This window comes from Chelonia mydas, chromosome 1 (assembly GCF_015237465.2).
Source record: "Chelonia mydas isolate rCheMyd1 chromosome 1, rCheMyd1.pri.v2, whole genome shotgun sequence".
Classification (NCBI taxonomy): domain Eukaryota; kingdom Metazoa; phylum Chordata; order Testudines; family Cheloniidae; genus Chelonia; species Chelonia mydas.
In genome coordinates this window covers 81,497,658-81,519,752 of record NC_057849.1, presented here as the reverse complement: position 1 = coordinate 81,519,752, position 22,095 = coordinate 81,497,658, and the positions used below count along the sequence as shown (strand labels likewise).

Genomic DNA, 22,095 nt, shown 5'->3' with positions numbered 1-22,095 from the left:
CCTGGGACCCGGCTTGACGGAGGCTCGACCCCTCCACCCTCATGGGGTCTTGCGACCTTGGGTCCGAGCCCTGGATTAGCACAATTTGTGTGTTGATAAAAGGGGTTAGGCTTGATCCTGAGTTTGAACTCTGGGCTTAAATTGCAGTGTAGTCATATCCTCAGAGTCCTGTTATGGTAGTCTGGGTTGGTGGCGGAAGGAACTGCGGTGGTAGAGGGCTGAATGCACTTTATGTAGCCTCACTGTCTCAATGATCAGAGACACCAAGGGGCGGGATAGAAGTGGGGGAGGGGTGCATGTGTGCTTCAGCAGGCACTGCTTAGAGAAGGCTCATAGAATATGAGGGTTGGAAGGGCCCTCAGGAGGTCATCTAGTCCAAACCCCTGCTCAAAGCAGGACCAATCCCCAACTAAATCATCCTAGCCAGGACTTTGTCAAGCCTAACCTTAAAAACCTTGAAGGAAGGAGATTCCACCACCTCCCTAGGTAAGCCCATTCCAGTGCTTCAGCATCCTCGTAGTGAAAAACATTGTCCTAATATCCAACCTAAACCTCCCCCACTGCAAATTGAGACCATTACTCCTTGTTCTGTCATCTGGTACCACTGAGAACAGTCTAGATCCATCCTCACTGGAACCCCCTTTCAGGTAGTTGAAAGCAGCTATCAATCCCCCCTCATTCTTCTCTTCCGCAGACTAAACAATCCCAGTTCCCTCAGCCTCTCCTCATAAGTCATGTGTTCCAGCCCCCTAATCATTTTTGTTGCCCTCCGCTGGACGTTTTCCAATTTTTTCACATCCTTCTTGTAGTGTGGAGACCAAAATGGGACACAGTATTCCAGATGAGGCCTCACCAATGCCGAGTAGAGGGGAACGATCACGTCCCTCGATCTGCTGGCAATGCCCCTACTTATACGTCCCAAAATGCCATTGGCCTTCTTGGCAACAAGGGCACACTGTTGACTCACATCCAGCTTCTCGTCCACTGTAACCCCTAAGTCCTTTTCTGCAGAACTGCTGCCTAGCCGCTCAGTCCCTAGTCTGTAGCGGTACATGGGATTCTTCCATCCTAAGAGCAGGACTCTGCACTTATCCTTGTTGAACCTCATCAGATTTCTTTTGGCCCAATCCTCTAATTTGTCTAGGTCCCTCTGTATCTTATCCCTACTCTCCAGCGTATCTACCACTCCTCCCAGTTTAGTGTCATCTGCAAACTTGCTGAGGGTGCAATCCACGCCATCCTGCAGATCATTAATGAAGATATTGAACAAAACCGGCCAAAGAACTGACCCTTGGTACGCTCCGCTTGATACCTGCTGCCAACTAGACATGGAGCCATTGATCACTACCCGTTGAGCCCGATGATCTAGCCAGCTTTCTATCCACCTTATAGTCCATTCATCCAGCCCATACTACTTTAACTTGCTGGGAAGAATACTACGGGATACTGTATCAAAAGGTTCTACCGTTTGGTGCCACCAAGTGGTACAGTACCATAAGTGTGAATATGAAGTCAATCTTGAAGAACTCAGATTAGAAGTAACTTTCATTTTCTGTTTCACGTATAAAAGGGAATGTCCACATATATAATCTTTCTCCTCATTAAAGTCTGTGTAGCAGAAGTCTACTTTTTGTTTTGATCTTTTACATTCTCTGACTTTTCTGAAATGGAGCCTAACATTTTTCTTTTGAAGTTTCAGGAAGAATCCTTGGTGGATGATTCATTGCTTCAAGATGATGATGAAGAGGAAGAGGATAATGAATCTCGTTCATGGAGAAGATGATTCAACTGATTAGAGAAAGTGCTGGAACTGTACCTACATTGCATTAGTATTACCTAATGTACTTTTGCTTGTTTGTACTAAAAAGTTTTTTGGTAAATGTGATGAAGTTGGATTTCAGAAATAGACTAAAAAGCAGCTGATCAATCCTGTATTTTGCCAGATTCATGTTTGAGTTTCAGTAAATGATTGCTAAAGACATCTTATTAGGAACATATGCAATGTTTTTATTACATACTTCTCCTGAAAGTTAGAGAATTCTTTGGATTCTTTGTAATTTAATGAATTGGTCAAAAAAAAAAAAAAGACCAAGAGTTGTTATAACATAGATAATTTTTGTTCTATTCCAGATATGGAATGAAAATTTGCATTTAAAATCTTTGTGAATGTTTTCAGAAATGAATAGATAACAGTACTAAACTGAAGTCTCTAAAGTTATGTATTCATAATATTGCATAGTAGTATGCTTAGGCTTTACTATGTACTAGCCTTTTGTTGGATTTGTGTACGTATTTTACGTATGGGTTTTAATGATACAGTGTATGACTGCTTTGCATATAAGTCCTTATGACTTTAAGATGTTTAAAAAAAAAATAAAGAAATGGAATGGTCTTAAAAAAAAAAAGAAAAAAAAAAGAAAAAAAGCAATAACCAAAAAAGCTAAGACAATGGTCCTTGAAAATGGAAAAAAATAAAAAAGGAAAGAAAAAGACCATTCCAAATGGTGACCCCCCCACCCCCATACTCACAAGAGGAGCTATAATCACTGTCTTTTTTTTTTTTACATCAGTGTCATATTGAATATATAAAAAACTGATAACTTGAAATGTGAAGTCTCATTTTTAGGTGATATACAATTGTATTTTAGTATATGGTTTTGCTGCATAAAAGCCTTGGAAACATATTTTAAATTTTAAAACTGATAACGTAATTTAAATCAAAACTGCTTCAAATAGAATAACATTTAATGAATAAGAAGAGCATTTGTATGCATATACTGTGGACCTATAGAAGAAAACGTGATCCCATGAAGATATATGTATTAAAGAAACGTAACAGAAGAATATATTAAGAAAAGTGAATGGTAGGTATTATAGTCTTAAGAACTGTGAGCCTATATATTAATATATCTCCTTTGTCCTTGCAAAGATTTTTTTTCCATTTTAAAACTACATTTGGCAAAATGATCAGTCCATACTATGGTCTGTTCATTTAGTTCATGTATAAATGTGGGAAATTCTAATCGAACTGTGAGCTTGCAGAAATACTAAATATGCACTTTTTCACAGGAAACAATGTTCTGCATTGGTTTCCTAGGTGGTTCTCTTGTTAGCAGGGAAAAGACCGTAAGACTTAGCCCTGTAGAAATATGGAAACTCCTATGCCCAAAAGGAAGTGTTTCATATCCCTTGAAGTAGCATTCTGTCTCCTCCTCAGGTCTTTTGTAGGCATATCAGCTGTTGGAGCCTGGTGTATCCCCCAACCCACAAATAAATGTAATATAAATCCAATACACCTCTCATCAGACAGGTGCAGAAGTGGTAGTTGGATCTCGTAATATTTTTCACTGTGCACTCTTCATTTATTTGGGAGCAAATTACCGCCACCCCTTAAGTCTTTGCTTGGAACATCGTTACTCTGCTGGCAGGCTTTTTATTCGTAAGATAAGAGATGAAGGGAAATGGAAGTAGTATCATCCCTGAGGTTATAGTGTCCCTCAGCTTTCTAAATCTGTGGTATGAGGTTTTTTTCGTGTTAGTTCTGTAGACCTGAATCCCAGTTCTTTTTCAGTGTGTGTATGTATGTGTGCGCACACCTTGTTGCAAAAATGTGCTCTGTTTTTGTATAGAGATTAGTTTTATATTGAAATTTCACAATTGTCTGCTTGTATGGTAACTTCTAATGTTTATCATAGGGACTTGAACTGTTTATTAGGGAAATTGACTTTTTTACACTGAATTTCAGGCAAAATAAATTAATTTTAGATCGTATTTCTCCAGTGTTCTAAATGAGCTATTCTGGTTCATTGAATAAATACAAACTTTTCAACTTTTATTTTTTAATTATTTAGTACTTCTGAAGAGTGCCAGACTGAAATGTTGGAGACTGAAGTTTTGTGTTTTTCCACATATCAGGTACTGCAGATGAGGACTGTGCATGCTCCCTAGACTGAGTAGTTTGTTCTGTGATGATGTAATCTTCCTCTTCACTGACTTTCAGATTAAGTGAAAGTTAGTGACACTTGTTAGGGTGTAGGTTTTTATATGGGTCCATGTCCAAAGAAGCTGAAACTAGGTCACTTCACCTAGATATCAGATGGTCACAACTTTTGGTGGTTGCTCAGTTGGACTGACTTCAAACTAGTGACACAGCTGTGTGAGATTCCATTTCCTATTGATCCCTGTGGTCATCCTATGAAAAATTTAGGATTATGTGCCTCCAAAATTAGGGTGAAAATCAAAAAATTGTTGCTGTAGTATATTTTGTACTCTGTCTGTCTTGTCGTATCTCTTCCAGTTACTGAAAGATACCAGAGTCACAATGCTTCAGCTCACTTTCTCACACATTAAAGAAAGAAGCACAGCCATTTCATCCTGCAACCAGTGTGCCACTGTTTGTGTTTAGTGCCCAGAGACCCCCCCAGTTATAATAGTAATGATTGAGTTCTGTACAGCATAAAAGAATATAGACCCTTCCACAATCTAAACTAGTTTCCCATTTATTTCTAAATCGTTTTCACGCTGTCCTTTTTGCTTTTTGACACCTTATGGTTTGCTCCAACTGATATGTCGTGTATGTCTGCCATCCTCCTGGTTCCTTCCTGTTGCCTAGAACCAGTGTCCTCTTTGTCCTTTCACACCGTCTGACTACTGTTGAAAGAGTCATCACTTGAAGTCTCTCTCTTGGTGGAGCATCCTTCTGTTTTTATCTAACAAGCCATACATCTCACAACTTTCATTCCCCTATGAGTTGATCCTCCTGAATGTGATTCTGCTCATGTATGCACGTGTGCTTAGCTAAATTGCTCTGTTTTGTATCCAACAGTTCTGCAAATGAATTTTGCTAATCTGAAACACCGAGAAAGGTTACCTTGTTTTTTCCAGAAAACTTTTCCCAACTTCTAAGGAAAAAGGTAAATTTTTCTTTCTTTAAGGTGCTCTTTTGTTAGATGTTCAATGACGAAGGACTTAAGACAGAAAAATACAAAGCTATAACTCACTGAAAACGTTGATTTAAAAGAAAATACCCCACAACTTCAATAGGTTTCCTAACAGGAAGAGAAAGTCCAAGAAATTGTAACTTGTCTTTGTCTCACAAACCATGTACAAAAGACCTCCGGTGAGAGTTTTTTAAATAGCTCTTAAAGCCAGGGTTATAAAAATTGAGTCACAGAAGGGGAGTAAAATTAACAAGTGAAAACTTGGTTTAAAGCATCAGGGAGAAAACATTGTTGATGTTGAAGAATGACCTTTTGAAATCTTTTCAGTATTTAAACGTTTTAATGTTTAATGAACATATTTATCCTCTAAGATCTTGTATGTACGGCATGAGCAACATCAGAGGAAGCCTCCTTGTACAGACCTGCTAATATATCTTAACCTTGTTGTGAAGGACCCACTCCTAAAGGTGAAGTGGTAGCTTAATCTTCATAGATTGGCCTTTCGCATCTTTGCTCTGGTTGCAAACAATAATGCTCCTCTACTCAGTTGTGTTGTTGGTTTTGTAACATGGATATTTGTCCACGAGGCAAAGCACATCGAAAAGCCATCAGATACAAAGAATTTTCATTCTCCACTGATATGGCCCTGATGTGAATCAATGACCTGGAAGTGAAAAGTCACACAGTTTATTACCAGTTCCCTGACCCTTTTAATCCCACTAAGGATCTAATAAAAATTATTCCAAAACCTCTTGTTAATTTGCTTTTTGTTTTCTTTATAGTTAGCTCACTTGATATCATTGACTGGGATTTTCGGATTTTCTCCTGCTTCGGCCACAAAGTGATCACAGGAACTGGCATAAGTTTCCATCAGTTCACCTCATTTGCTGTATTACTGAATCGTCCAGGTGCATTGGTTTTTTTTTTTTTTTTCCACCTTCCACCATCAGCTACTGGCCACTGGAGAAGGCAGCATATTAGATGTAACCCAGTACAGCGGATCCTATGTTACTCTTGTTAACCAGTTAAATTACTGTGGGTAAAACAAATGGAATAAATAGCACAGGAATTTGAAGTTTCTTCAGAAAATACAGGAGTTAATTTAGAGATCATTACCCTAATTTTGGTTCTATTTAGCCTTCTGTTTCTTGAGTTGGAATTATGTTGATTTTTACAGCAAGTGTGTTGCTGCTGTAGCATCCCTATTATCATCTTCACATGCAGCTATTTTATTAAGACAAAGAAAAAAGATTTCTTTTTGTAGTTCTTCAGAAGAAATTTCAAGATCAATATGGTGTACTAGCTTTTCTTTGAAAAATCAAACTGATTATCTGATTCTTTGTGGAAATTAGCTCTTTAAGCATTGTGAACCCCTGGTATGGCTTATGCATGTATCTTCATAGGATTTTTAATATGCTCAGCAGGATTGCTGCCTGGATACTATGTTTATTGGTGCTGTATAAGTATTATAGATCATTTTTCAGCTTTTATCCTTAATGTCTTTTTCTGCATCCTTCATTTTATTTTTAACCACATTTTGAATTTGTATCCACCAAGTATCATGGATTTTGCATTTATAAATTTCACTTTAATCATTTAGACCTAATTGTCAAGCAAACATTTTGCAAGTCATTTATCTTTGTATATTTTTCCCAATAGATAATTGCTTTGAAATTCATGCTGTCTGAGCTTTTAGCATTTATTAGATAATCAGAAGTTATTTGAATGTTAATATTGAATTTTTTTCTTTTCTTTGTTCAGATGAGTCAGGATTTCATTTTTCCAGTGGGCTTGTACTGCTGAGAGCCTATTGATGTCTTTGGAACTGCATATTACCTGATCCTGTATTACTTTGTTACTGACGTGGTCACATGTTCCTGACTTCCACCGTACTCCAATAGAGTAATTCAGCTTTTTGCCTTTCTCTGACCAGGTTGTGCAAGATTAGCTGCACAGGTGTATGAATAGTATATTACCCTTTCCTATCAGCAGATGGGGAGAGACAAAATTGAGGAAGTCATTCTTCAGACATGATTTCTCTTTTAAGAAGGAAGTATCTATTGCAGCAATTTCCCTCATACTTCAGCCTTTTTTGGAACATATATTGGAAAAATGTTTCTCGTGAAGTCACTAATAATATTTCATTTATTCAATCCATTTTACAAAGACTAATCCTCAGACCACCCCTCTGTTGTAGGTTGCTGACTCACATGTGAATTTTTGTTGGAAGCTTGTCAGCAATTAATTTTATTATAAAAAGTAGATCTGTTTATATCACCAAATCTATTAAGAAAAAGGAGGACATTAAACTAGAGGTATTACCCCTCTTGATAAGCAATGGTAGGACTATCTTTAACAACTCACTTTGAAGTGGATTTCACATGTAATAATCAATCATTTGGATGCTGGTTCTTTTCAGGTCTTGGATGGGCATCAAAGCAGTTCCTCTGTTTTATCAGTAAATGGTGACTCATGCTTTTCATAGACTTCCATAGTGCCCTTCGAACTGTAAAGGAAGAAGGAAGTGCTGTGAGATTTCTCCAAAATGTTTTCCTAATCTTCAGCTAAGTGGAAGGTCTCTTTTCTCTGAGGCAAACTAAGACTTCTCTCTATACAATAATTTGCTCTCTACAATCTGTGAAACTTGTCTTATCTCACTAAAGACTACAAATTATTCTTCAGTTTATATAGAATTCTATTTAATAAAAAATATTTGAGCCAAATTCTGTTTTCTGTGTGTGGAAATAGAAGACATTTGACAAATATGTATCTTGATATGCAGTCCATTTGGATTGCATGTAAAAGTCCATAGTCTCGTGCCAAGAGAATGCATCATCTTAATTCACATTTGCTATAAGTGGGGTGTAGAAAAGTGCAGAAATGCCTTAAGGGCACAAGAATTCATCCTGCAGAGCTTCTAAACTCTGCAGGACAGTGCTGTATAAAAGCTGGGAAAGTATTTCCATTACAGCACCCTGTTTTTAACATGGGAAGAATGTTCTTTCAAAACATTTTCAAGTCTCCTTCCTCTGAGGTTGTGAAACTTTTTTTTATTAAGGCTCGGATAAGGCACAGTGTTTTCTCATTTGAATGCTAGAGGGCACTATAGGTACACAAGTGAAACTGCCAAAAATTGGAAGTAAAATGCTGTCATTTCAAGCTATTCCTGCTCATACTAATATCTGCAGTTCTTGCAGAAGATAGTGTCCGTTGCTACCAGGGAAACAGAAATTCTATTTTTGTGAATGGGCACTGGTTACATCTGCTTGTATTTAAACACCAGTGATCAAATGTGGCCCCACATATTTAAATCTGGATAAGATTGAGAAATATTCCCATCTTGCAGGACACTTACCCTCTTCCTTTCTGTAAATGAATTTGTCTTTTTCTGAAGAGACCATGATGAAAACTGCAGTAAGATAATAGGCTAGGCAATTGCCTCCAGTTAGTCAAGGCTTTTTGTAAACTAATTATTTAATCAGCTGTAAGCCCGCCCTGGAGTAGATACATATGCAGTGAGTGCAGAACTAAAAGTCACATCCCAACCAGAAATACGATCTGTCTGTATGTGCAGTTTTGTTGTAGCCCTGGTGGTCTCAGGATATTAAAGAATCGAAGTGGATGAGGTGATAACTTTCATTGGACCAACTTCTGTTGGTGAGAGAGACAAGCTTTTGAGTTTACACAGAGCTCTTCATCAGCTCTGGGGAATGTGCTCAGAACCACAGCTAAATACAAGGTGGAACAGATTGTTCAGCTAAGTAATTAACACACATTTCAAGGGATCATTCCAGGTGAAGTGGCCAGTTAACATCTCTCCAGTCATAGGGGAGAAAGGAGAAAAAGGTTGCGGGGAAGGCTGGGAAAGGAGATTATGGATTGTAATAAACCATAAATCGAGTGTCTTTATTCAGTCCATGATTTTTGGTGGCTAGCAAAGTTATGAATTTAGGCTCCCTGGCTCATCTTTTGAAGGTGTGCAGGTTTCTTTTGAGGATGAGGACTGAGAGGTCACATATACAATGATTGCTTTGTGCAAAGTGTTTATATAAACCACACGGAAGGAACAATGAGCCAGGCTACTGATATAAGGGAAATCTCCATCAACGTGGTCTCAGTTTTGTGGCAGACTGATATTTCTAATTCTCTGGTTTATTCTCTAGCTCCACTTGGTTTCAGGAACCCTACATGCTGGGACTGGTACAAAGCAATTTACAGGAACCAAATTTTCAGGTATAAAATACCCATTTTTTGAGTAGATGTAGGCTTGAATTCCACTTAGGCGTGTGTGTGTGCCCAATGCACTGGAGCGGGAGAATTTTGCTTAGTAGTACCTGTAAGAGGTGATGCTCGTATACCCTCCTTTGGCTATATGAGGTGGTGCTGCCTTGACCACCCCCCATTTCGTCAACTCTGGTCCGGCTCTGGGGTGTCTGTTCAGTCCCGTACCAACGAGGGCCATGCCAGCACTGGCTGTTTCTGTGCTAGCAGTGTATCAGGAAGCAATGGTACTCTGCTTTTATGTCCTGACCCCTCCCTGGGCCCAGGAGTTTTCCAGGGCGGTGTCATTTGTAGTGCCATTGCCTGGATGGACTGTTGAACCAGTGGGTCTGTCAGCACTGCACACCAGTGTTTCCCTTCCAGTCAGTGAAAGTGATGCCGATGCCAGGCCCAAAGGACCACCTTAGCATCGGGAACTTCCTCAGCACCCTGCTGTTCGTGCTGCTGATGTTACTGTGACAGCACTCACCACCTTCCATTTTGACATCAAGTCACGTCAGTACCACTGCTGATTTCGAGGTCAACTGCTTCTGGCACCAGAAACAATGGTTGTGTACTTGGTGCCGGGAGTACCAGTTCCACCATCAGTGCCCGATCTCTCCATTCTAGGCTATGGATGAGGCAGACCAGTTGCTCATACCCTCAGGGCTGGCTCCACCCTTTATCCTCTGAAGCGTCGGATTCCTTGGTGTCCAGGTTGGGATCTTCCTCCTCCTGTTCTCCGTCACCTGACCCACATTGAGGGCTATTCATGGAGCTCTGTGAGTACCAGCATTGACAGTCGTCTAGCATTCGGGACAGGGGTCCCTGGCCCAGTGCCTAATGGCCACTACTAGTGATCTCCATGGCATCCAGGGGACACTCCTTGGTTGTGGAAGTCCCACTCCTCATCTTGCTCTAAGGTGAGATCTCCGAGCAGGCCTGTGTCTGTCAATTTGCTGCAGGCCCAGGCACTGCTGAACCTTCCCTCATCGAGTCTTCAGAGTCTTCCTGTCCAGATCTGTCAGTCCTGGACCAGGATCCGGCTCTGGCACAGTTAATAGATTTGTCTTCATCCCTAGACAATTCTGCAATGCCTGGCTCTTCCTCTCCTTCCGTACAGGAGGATTTCAAGGCATATGAAGACCATTTGCAGCATGTGACTGCTTCCCTGAGTATTCAAGTGGAGTTCCTGCAGGAGAATACCTGTACATTATTGGATATCCAGCAGCATCTGTCCTGGGAGAGTCATACTCCCTATTAACAATATGCTCCTAGAGCCTGCTAAGGTTCTGTGGAGCACGCTGGCTTCAGTACCATCTACTGTGAAGCAGTTGGAGAAACACTACTTCGTTCTGGTGCACCCAACCCCAGATTCCCTTACTGTAATAATGGTGAACAATAGAGCCCAGCAATGAAAATTTAAATCAACTTCTAAGTATAAAGCCTCTAAACAGATGGACCTGATAGGTAAGAAGATGTACACCACCTCTTCTTTTCAGATGCAGATTGTAAATAACCAGGCATTGCTATCCAAATACAACTTTGTGAACTGGACAGCAGTGTCTAACTTTGCAGACCAGCTGTCCAAAGCCTTGAGGGAGGAATATCAGATGGTTATTGCCAATGGCTGCTTGGTGGCTAACGTCATTGCAGTCTACGCTGGACATCGTGTATACTTTGGCCAGAATGATGGCCTCAGCAATGACCAAGAGAAGGGCATTCTGGCTGCAGAATTTGAGTATTGCTCCTGATGTGCAGCAAAATAGATAGTATTTGCCCTTTGATGTCTGAATGCTTTTTTGGACAAGATAGATAGGACTCTGCATTCCTCCAGGGGTTCTAGGGCTACCCTGTAGCCCTTAGATGTGTCCATGCCAGGAGTGCAGAGATGCCACTATAGTGGTCATCAGCAGCATTATGGTATTTGGGCAGCCTTTCCCTCCCTCAAGACAATGGGACTATCCCAGAAAGGTGCATAGGTCCAAGCTGAAGAGGCATTTGGGTACAGGGTTTGGCCAGTTGACATGCTTTCCCCACCGGCACTTCCCAAGTGCCCATTTTGACTCCCTGATCCAGAGCAGTGGTCTAGTCGTGGCTCCTTTTTTCCCCATCCCCTCTGTTTGGGACAGGCTGGCTTGCTTGCTTTCACTGTGCTTTGGTCTCAGTCTCCACGGACAGCTAGGTCCTAAACACCATCAGATTGGGCTATGCCATCCAGTTCCTTTCCTTCCCTCGCTGTCCCTCTTCAGGGACCCCTCTCATGAGATACTTCTCTTCAAGCAGGTCTGCTCTCTACTGGCTTTGGGAGCAGTGGAGGAGATTCTCCTGGAACCCCAGGGTCACAGCTATTCCTGGTATTTTCTGGTGTCCAAATCCAAGGGAAGTATAAGACCAACTTTTGACCTTCACGGCCTCAACAAATATATCAGATACATGAGATTCTGACTGTCCTCCCAACATTGCCTCAGAATGGCTGTTTTGCTGTTCTGGGCCTTAAGGACACCTGTTTTCATCCAGCCCTTACCAACTAGGTCTGTTGTCACCAATGCCTCCTTGATGGGCTGGAGAGCACATCTGGGGTTGCTGAAAGTTCAGGGTCATGGTCAGAACAGGAGGCCTCACTGCATATCAACATGCTGGAGCTTCAGGGCATTCACAATGCCTGTCACATTTCTCTGGACCATATTGGGCTCAGTGGTTCACATACTTACCGTCAATATCACCGTGATGTATTATGAACAGGCAAAGGAGAGCATACTACAGGGTGCTCTGCCAAGAGGCAATCAGGTTGTGACAGTTCTACATTGAGGAAAGTATCACTCTGGTAACTGATCACTTGCTTGGGGTACAGAATCATCTTATGGACCATCTCAGCAGGAACTTTCTCCTGTGTCATAAATGGTCCCTGAAGCCAAGTGTCCTCTGGGTCATCTTGGGGCATTCCGACAATTGACTTGTTTGCTCCAAGGAACAGCAAGAAATGTCATCCGTTCTGCTCTCAAGGGGGGCCTCAGTCTGGGTTTCCTGTCTGTCACTTTCCACCTTAGCTGGCAGTTGGCTGTCCTGTATGCTTTCCCCCCAAACCCTATCATCCCACAGGTTGTTGGTCAAGCTGAAGGTGGATCGGGTCGAGCTCATTGTCATTGCCCTGGCATGGTTGAGGCAGTGCTGGTGATGTCTAGCCTTTTATCTGGACAGGATTAAACTGTTGCATGCTTTGCCTTGCCTTTTTTTTTGTCATATGCAGATCGCATGAAGGCACAAGTGGTCTCTTCTCAGATCTCTAAAATGGATAACATTCTGTATCAAGACTGTATATGAAATCACTTTGGCTACACCTGATCAGGTGCGAGCTCATTCTATGAGAATGCAAGCACTGTCAATAGCGTTCTTCAGTGGCGTCTCAATATTGAACATTTGCAGGGCTGCTACGTGGCCGTCCATCCATACATTACGAACCACTATGCCATTACTATATCTGCCAGAGCGGATGCAAATTTTGGTAGGATGGTGCTGCAATCCTTGGTTAGTTAGACTCTAAGCCCTGCTTCCTGGGGTGGGTACTGCTTGTGCGTCACCTATGTGGAATACATGGTTGCATCTACTCGAAAAAGAAGAAACCACAGTTACTTACTATTACTATGATTCTTCTTCGAGTAGTGTCCCTATGGGTGCTCCACTCTAGGTGCATTTGCATCCTGTGCTCCTCAGATTGGAGATTTTAGATAGCACTGTCCATTTGGCCCATGCATGTGCTCTACCCATCTCGTGCCCTTCACCAGGGCTATATAACGCTGCATGGATGAACTACTGTTAGTTCTTTCTCAACTGCCCCAGCCTGAGACAGAGCTTGAGCAGCGTCCAAGTTGAGATTATATCAGCTGTATTTTTTTCTCTTGTTCGTGATAGGGTTAGTTCCTAGAGTTTCCATTAGTTGGTGGTAGTAATCCTTTTGTTTCTTTCTTTAGTTTATGAACAAAAGTACGGCAAAATCTAAATATTTTTCTTATTAGGATAGTAGCTGTTGCCCATCCATCTATTTTTTTTTTTAATTTATTCCCTTCAGGGGAATTGAAAGCAGATTTAAAGGTTGTCTTTCATGCCAAGAGGCTATCCCGGTCAGTGAGGGACATTCCCACTGTATAGTCTCTTGGGGAATCACATGTCCCTCAGAAGTCTAATTTCTGCCTTAAATGAAAGTCGAGAGCCAGAAAGAACCAAGAACTGAAACCGCTTCTACTTAAGATGGAGAGTTTGCTCTGACCAACTTCTGACCCAGAGACCTCCCTCGCGCACAACGGCCCCTGGCTAGGTCGACCATGTCAACTTCCTTGACAAAACACTTCTCTAGAGGTTCAAAGATCAAATCAATGGAATCCTCTCAAAAACACTCTAGGAAGCGGGCTTCAAATCCCTTGGGTAGAGAATTTTCACGGAGACAATCTCAGGCCAGATCTACCACTTCAGCATCCACTGCTCTCGGACTCAGTACCCACGAGGCTGAAGGCTTCTCAAGTACCTCTACCACCAGTAAGCCTGAGGATTCTGCATTCAGGCTCTGGAAGCTCAGTTACCATCAGTTGAACAGAGGTGGTAGAGAGAGAACTACAGTTACACTAAGTAACCATTTCTTAACTCTCGTGACGCTTCTGCGAATGTTGCACTATGCAGTAACATGACATAAATTCATTCAGATGTTGCTGTTCTATGTAACCTGGTTCTCCACTGATCTCTACCTTTTGGAGTTCCAAATATGTACCGTGCAACATGGACTCAGAACCTTTGAAAACATGACTAGATCTGCAGCACAGAGAATCTCTTTAAAGGAGTCATGACTGATCTCACCTTTCAGTTCCTGTTTTCTTACCTTTTGCTGTTAGACTTGAAATTGTTGGTGTATTACCAGGATGATATTTCTCTTGATCCAAATAAATCAGGTGTGTGGAGCTTGGTGTACACATTCATTGAGCATTAACAGTTTTTTAACATGGCCTCTATGTTTCTCCATATGCCCCCCAGGCTTCACTCAGCTTCAGCAAACTTCTATAAAAGCAGTGTCCTTTCTGGCAGCCAACAGCAAAAAATGAATGTATAATACACCACCAGTGGAACTGCACCAGTGATAGCAGGGATAGAAGCTGTAATATAAAAAGGACTAAGGATTTTTTTTTCCCACAGTTTAACTTTGCTCAGAGATTCCTTAAGGGACTAGTTAATGTCTTTAAACTAGTCAGACTATTGTGCTCAGTATTCCAGTTTATATTGTAAGGCACTTTCAGTACGTTTTATGTTTTTTTTTCCTTTCTTTTACAGCATCCAGCACAGTGTTTGGGTGTCTCAGTAGTATATTACTACTAATAAAATTTGTGCTGCAAAAAGTGATCTCAACTTGGGTAGCAAAGAGAGTAACGAGTGGAATGTAACTTGATAGAAAATAGGGGTATGAGTAGACCGATCAAAAGGGAGGCCATGTATGGAAAAAGCTATGGCCCACTTTTCTCTCTCTTCTGTGAGATGGCAACTTCCATGATGCAAGGCAAAAGCTATTCAACCATGTAAAATTTGAAACTTCAACAGATTTCTTAGCTATTTTTGTTTCTGAACTTCTCTGATATCCTGTGTTCATGTACACTCATGCATCCTTTGCTTTAATGTTTAATGTATAATCTCTGTCCTCTTGAGAATATAATAGATAAAAATGATGTAGCTCTTTGAAGGCAGAATAAGGAGCTTCCCTGGTAATTCTTATTTCTGCTTACAAAGCATTTCTGTTCACTACACTGATATGTTCTTGAGTTTTTGAGTTTTTGACTTTGCCCTAGTTGCTCCCAAAGACCCACCACAGATAACAAAATTCATCATGTGCAATGCAGCTGGAATTCTCAGAGGTCAATTCATCAGTTTCCCACACTTCTTTTTTTTTCATTTTTGTCATTTTATGGTCTTGCCATTTTAACACGTATGTCTGCGATTCCTTATGGTAGTGTTTGTGTTCCTACTTAAGAGCCTCTTTCATGCAACGTAAATAACTTCCTGTATAATCTCCCATGAACAAAGGTTAGACTCTCAATGGTTCAGTAATTGCAGTCTTGAGGATCTTGGGAATAAATTGCGCATGCACATACAATCGAGGAGAATGTTGGGTCATACTTTAAATCTTGCAGCCTTAATTTTTGCCAGATCAGGATAAAATCAAGGTAACACAGTGCCCAAATTCTGTGCTCAACTGCAATAAGACTGTCTACTGGCCTGATAACTTACTGTATGGATCTGATGCCCAGGGCCATGGGTTCTCAACCTGGAGGCCATGAGAATAGGTCTATAGGGGTCATGACCATCTCTCTCCCCCCATCCCCCATGGCTAAATGGACAGAAGCCTTTTTCCTCTTTTGATGTAGGATTGCAATATGAAAAAAGTTGAGAATCACTGACCAAAGCAATATTATGTCATACTTTTACTGTGATCTTAAAAAACACAATTGAGATTCTTGTTGGCAGCGTCAGTAAACAGGCCAAGGATTCAATTAATATGGGTTCCGAGCCTAGTCTTTAGACCTACTGGTAGTCTTTCAAAATTAGTAAGGTATATTTATATGGAGTGGAGGAGGAGGCTAGTACTGCTGTCTCCAGAGAGATTGATTCCTCTCGTTTCTGAAAAACTAAAATTTGCATTAAAATGCTAAATAAATTCTTGCTGAGTCTTTCTGCTGTAAAGAAACCTGCATACAGGGCTATGAACTACTGAACTTTGGCTGCTTTTCATCTCATAAAATTTCACTTTTGTCAATTGATAAAGCCTACCTGCATGGATTTTTGAATCTGATAACCTAGAAGTGGCACTTTTTTGCTTTGAAATTTGGATTTCCCATTTTTCAGAATCTGAGCCTCATATTATGTAGTTATGCTTGTTTTTTACTGATAGAAGAAATGAATGCTACCAGATTCTCCTTTTTCTAAAAATAAAGTGGCGTGAAAGATAGAGATCAGAGCAGTAGGAGTGGTGTTGATTTCTGTCTTTTGTGATGGAGGTAGTGGGAAGCTGGCCACTTTGGCTGATTACCAGACCTAGTAGTAGGAAGAGATTTGTTTCCTGCTCTGAATTACAGAAAAACAATTTTGGTGTAAGAAGCTATCCTCAACAGAATCTTTAAAACATGATAAAATGAGAGGTAACATTTTTATAGTTCAATATTTTTAATCCCAAAATGTAATTTACATGAGAAATCACCATTGTATTTTGTTACTACAATGTCATTTACTTATAAATTAGTATTTTCAACCTTGTATTAAAAACTTACTACAAAAATGCTTGTATTACTTTATTTTTATATTGGGATATTTGTTACTTTTTTATATTAAAGAAATATTTAAAAGCTATGTAACTATTTCTGCTGTATATTTTTGAAGTATAACTATGTGTCCCCTATATAGTGTGTCCACATATGTCTTTGGTTTGTCACTACATCTTTCAGGACTTTTTTTATTACTAGTACAGAGTACCTTGCCTTCAGGAGATACTGATTGATTGTCTTCCTTTTTTCTCCCCTTCTCTTCCTCTTCTCTCCTCCACCACCCCCAAAACCACTAAATTATATACTGAGTTTTACAAGGTTTAATTTTAACTTAGAGAAATAAAAGAACTTGGAGAGAGAAAGAACTTTGTTTTTTATATGTACAATTTTAAATAGTAAGGGCTTAAGCAAGTAACGTGGGAAAACAAAGTATGGAATATTTAAAAACTGACAGTGTATGGGATGTCAGCGGCAGATCTTTATAAGATTAAATACTTAAGTGCTAGGTGTAGATAAGCTTTTTAAAGTAATTCTAGTAGGTAATTACTGGTGTTACAGTAGTCCGAGCCAGGATTGATGGCAGTTTGATTGGCTGTAACAGTTACTAAAGTTCACATTTTATGACCTCCTTAAAAATATAAATGTAGAAGCTTGTGAATTGCTCTCTGGAGTCATCCTGAATTAACAAATACTGGGTGGTTATAGCTCCTTAAAATTTTTCCAGTAGATTATTTCTATCCACCACCATCAAACTTAATAGTTTTTGAAAGAATTCATGTGTGGTTAGTGCAGACCCTTCCATAACAGCACACTGGTTTGTCTCAAATTATTCTCAGGAAGTTATTAGCTGCCATTCTGAAAACACTACTGGGATCCCTGGCCTTTTTTTCTTTTCTTTTTTTTTTTGAAAGGTTGGTTAGGCAAATTTCTCTCTTCATGCATGTCTCTCGAGGTATATTGTTGCCTTCAGTCCCAGTCTTTCTGCCTCGAACAGCAAAACTTGTAGCTCTTTGGATTTGTTCTTTCATTCTTCATTTTTCTTCTCTACTGTGGCTTCCCTCCTTTCCCTCTGACCTACAAGATCCAGCTGCTTCAGAAACAGAGGTTTTGCCACCTCTTTCCTCTCTCTCAAACAAATGTGAAGTCTTTATTGAGTTGGGCATGGGACTTGCTAATTATTAAAGGGCTAATGTGTGGTAGTAGAAATGATTATGGGTTTAGTGATTTTGCAAAGGGACTTAGCCTAGTTGTAAGTAAAAAAAGATGATTTTTGTGGAGTTTAAATACACAAAAAATAAAGTTAAAGTGTTTGAATATAATAAAATGAACTTGAATTTTGGAAAAATCCTTTTTTCATTTGCATGAAATTTCCTAATAAATGGTTTCTCTTAATCACCCAGTGACACCAAATGAGCTTTGGTCAAATTAATTCTGCTCTTAGGACAGCCCTGACACATTCACAGAAGGAAAATGGGAAATAGAAAATTGGATATTCTGTCTGTAGACAGGAAAAATTAGAGAATGAGGGGGAAATGAGATTCATGTGAAAAGGTAACCAGAAGCTAAAACTTTACATCTGAGAAATCACTTAAGATCCAGTAGTTTTGGTGGTGGTGACCAGGTCTGATCTGGTCCCCCTGGTTTCTTTTTGGTCCATCTATGGTTTGGACCTAATAGAGAGCTCAAAGTTCACTGATAATGTGTATAAAAGTTCCCAAAGCCCGTGGGAAAATACTTCCAGATACTCAAATGCCAAAGTTGTCTCCATGACACTGGGTACTCTTCTTTATGCAGCCTTGGAGGCAGACTAGACCTGTCAATCAGCAGCAGAAGATGAGTGATTCCACCACCAAGGAACTGCCAGTTTTTGTCAGCCTCTCCAGCTGCAGAGCAAATGTAAGGGAAGAGGAAAAAAAGTTTAATCTCCAGGCTGTGAGGGTCTGCCTTAATCAGCAGAGAGGGTTCCCTTTCACCTCATAGTCCTCAGGACTCGCTGCTCCCCCTGTTCATCAACGGGAATGCAGCATGGCAGAGAAGGCCGAGGGGGAAAACCAGATACTGTCTCTTGCACCTCCCCTGCTGATTAAGTGTCTGCAAAGAGATCTAAGCCGATCTGTGGAGAACTAGGCCTCTCTCAACTGCTCAGGCAAAGCAGAGTTTCCTGCAGCCTCCCTGCCTGAGCAGGATAGCTCCCAGGAAGTATTGGCATCGCCTCAGCAGCAAATGTAGTATCAAAGGGCTGGGGAAGCTTCCTGCCCAGCCACTGGAGCATGCGCTCACAGCCATGATTGCTGACCACACAGTGGCTACTCAGCTTCTCCCCCACACCTGCTGTGACAGCCTGGAGCTACTGACAGGGCTCCAGAGACAGAGCAAGGAGAGCCTGGTCAGGGGCTCTCAGGTCCAAACTTTCCCTCCACCCCCCTTCAACCTCTGCAGAGGCTCCGGGCTACTCCTTGGCAGTAATGTCAACCCATTGCTGCCTCCCATTGCAGCAAGCGGGCCCAGGACTCTCTTTGATCCTGCAGAGTTGAAGTCTGGTGCCCCTGGGGTGGAATCAGAGTATCTCCAGGCCGCATCCAGGACTCTCTTGAACAGGAATCCCTAGAAAGCCCCCTTCTGGAGCCCAGTCCAGTAGAATGCTTCACTCTGAATACTCTCTTTTTCAGGGCAAGAAAGCTTCCCAAAAGAATAACCACAAGGTCTCTTTTCTCTCCCCCCACCCCCCCCAATCTGCTGGAGGTCTTCAGTCTAAAATTTCTCTCTTCCGCATCTGAGGAAGAGGAGGATCAAGAAGAGACATAAGGAAATGGGGGTCTCACAGATGTTCAGACCCCTCTAGTCACCCCAGTGTAAAGCATTAAAAAAAAAAAAAAGGTTTTGAAGAGTGTTATTCAGGGGATTCCTCTAGGAGACGCTCTAAGAGACGCAAAGTGAAATCTCTTTCCCTGCCTCCAGCTGCATAAATCTGCAGAGTGCAGCAGGGCAGATAATCCTCGGTGCCTGGTTTCCCTGCTCACTGCTGAATGCAGCACGAGATAATTATCAGTACTGGGTTATCTTGCTCACTCTCATAGAGTGCAGCATGGGAAATCAATGCAGAAAAGATCAGGTCAGAGACATTTGCTGTTTCCTCTAGGTGTGCAAACACAATCTCACAACAGGAATTCTCCCTATGTAAGGGAGGAAGGCCAACACTCCACATCAGAGCTAGAGATGCAAATAGTAAAATATTAAAAATAAAACTCTCAGAGGATAGACTTTCAGGCAAGAGTGTATTGAGTATTCTGAGTATTGAAACTACAATTACTAGGTCTGCAGATGCCTTAGAAAAGATGTAGCTGGATACCCCTCCTCACATATCCCGTGGGTTGTTGTCCTTATTGGACAATTGGACAACCTTATTGGGCTGTTGTCCTCAGCTGCCACTGTGGGTTGCCAAGTCCTAATTATTGGTCTGTCATTCACAGCTGCTGCTCTGGGTCACCAGACCTTGATGTCTTGGTTATTACTCTCAGCTTCTTTTGCAGGTTGCCTTGTCTTGCTTCAACCTCCTTCCCCCATCTTGCCAACAAGAATGAATAAATAAAACAGAACCGCCATCTGAGATGCTTGATAGATTTTCAGAAGCAGTGCTAGCACGGGTGAATGGTAGAGCAAGTGTGGTCCCTCTCAACCTATTAAAAAAATTGAATGACTCAATGGGCTTTCCCTGAGGAAGAAGAGGTGTCAAGGTGTGCAGACACCTGCCATGACAACATTATCCAAGATCCATCTTAGATCTCCTATGAATGGGAGTAATAGAACTTGTCCCTCCTTTTCAGAGAAAACAAGGCCTTTCCTCCATATTGTTCCCATTCTCCCCCACCCTCCCAAAAAGTCAGAAGGCTAAAGAGCAGTTCTTGATATCAAATATTTCAACAGATCTGTTAAAATTCAAGATGGAAACCTTAAAATCCATAGTAGCTGCCATCAGCAGGGAGAACTGGATAACATCAATAGATGTGAAGGATGTTATGACAGATGGGAATTTCCTGCAATATCTTGCACAAATCTTACTGAATTAAGTTATGCATCTTAGGAGCTCTTGCATTAAAAATGCAGATGTTTGTGTTTGTGGTATGTAATGTGGTATGACTAATGTAAATCATGTAAGTATTATGACCTTCAGAGGACTCTTAAACAATAGGCTTAAGACCAGAAAGAACTGTTAGTTGAGTGGGATTCCTAGGAAATGCTTGCGAGGAGTGGAATGCAAATGACCCACCTCCAGATTCATCCTCTTGAAGCTGTACCTTGAGTAGAAACCCATTGTCTGAAATCTATTTGCAGTCTCTTTGAAGACCCAAACTAGATAAAAACAACAAGGAGTCCAGTGGCACCTTAAAGACTGACAGATTTATTCAGGCATAAGCTTTCATGGGTAAAAAACCCACTTCAGATGCATGGAGTGAAAATGACAGTTACAGGCATAAATATATATTGGCACATGAAGAGAAGGGAGTTAGCTTACAAATGGAGAACCAATGTTGAAGGCCAATTCAGTCAGGGTGGATGTGGGCCACTTCCAATAATTGATGAGAAGGTGTCAATACCAACAGGGGGAAAACTGCTTTTGTAGTGAGCCAGCCACACCCAGTCCCTATTTAAGCCCAAATTGATGGTGTTAAGTTTGCAAATAAATTGTAGCTCTGCAGTTTCTCTTTGAAGTCTGTTTTTGAAGATTTTTGTTGAAGAGTGGCTACTTTTAAATCTGTCCAGGGAGACTGAAGTGTTCTCCTACTGGCTTTTGTATGTTAACCATTCCTGATGTCTGCTTTGTGTCCATTTATCCTTTTATGTAGAGACTGTCCGGTTTGGCCAATGTACATAGCAGAGGGGCATTGCTGATACGTGATGGCATATATAACATTAGGAAACGTGCAGGTGAATGAACCCTGATGGTCTGGCTGATGTAGTTGGGTCCTATAATGGTGTCACTAGAGTAGATATGGGGACAGAAAAGGCAACTGGGTCTCGGGGATTAGTTCCTGGGTTAGTGTTTCTGTGGTGTGGTGTGTAGTTGCTGGTGAGTATTTGCTTCAGGTTATGGGGCTGTCTGTAAGCGAGGATTGGCCTGCCTCCCAAGGCCTGTGTGAGTGGGGGATCGTTTTCCAGGATAGGTTGTAGATCACTGATGGTGCGCTGGAGAGGGTTTTAGCTGAGGGCTGTATGTGATGGCCAGTGGTGTTCTGTTATTTTCCTTGTTGGGCCTGTCCTGTAGTAGGTGACTTCTGGGTACCCGTCTCGCTCTGTCAATCTGTTTCCTTACTTCTCCAGGTGGGTATTGTAGTTTTAAGAATGCTTGTTAGAGATCTTGTAGGTGTTTGTCTCTGTCCGAGGGATTGGAGCAAATGTGGTTGTATCTTAGGGCTTGGCTGTAGACAATGGATCGTGTGATGTGTCCTGGATGGAAGCTGGAGGCATGTAGATAAGTATAGCAGTCAGTAGGTTTCTGGTATAGGGTGATGTTTGTGTGACTGTCAAGGTTCCTTCCCCACTCTGAACTCTAGGGTACAGATGTGGGGACCTGCATGAAAGAGCCCCTAAGCTTATTCTTA

The 22,095-nt window shown here is 41.3% G+C and overlaps 1 protein-coding gene across 9 annotated transcripts in view; it reads left to right on the top strand.

Moving 5' to 3' along the window:
- The window catches only part of RBM26 (RNA binding motif protein 26), a 113,222-nt gene extending 97,222 nt beyond the window's left edge, over positions 1 to 16,000 (top strand). The window contains exons 22-26 of one of the 9 annotated variants that reach the window (XR_006287125.1): positions 1,694 to 2,864; positions 3,852 to 3,915; positions 4,826 to 4,913; positions 5,312 to 5,407; positions 5,723 to 7,663. Coding sequence is in view for 1 of the 9 variants with exons in the window: in XM_043534405.1 (XP_043390340.1) it covers positions 1,694 to 1,783 (90 nt within the window). In the remaining 8 variants the exon portion in view is untranslated. Of the gene's footprint in view, positions 1 to 1,693 lie in introns of all 9 variants that reach the window. The other 8 variants (XR_006287126.1, XR_006287118.1, XR_006287119.1 and 5 more) reach the window with 8 other exon arrangements.
- The last annotated feature ends 6,095 nt before the right edge of the window (positions 16,001 to 22,095 follow it).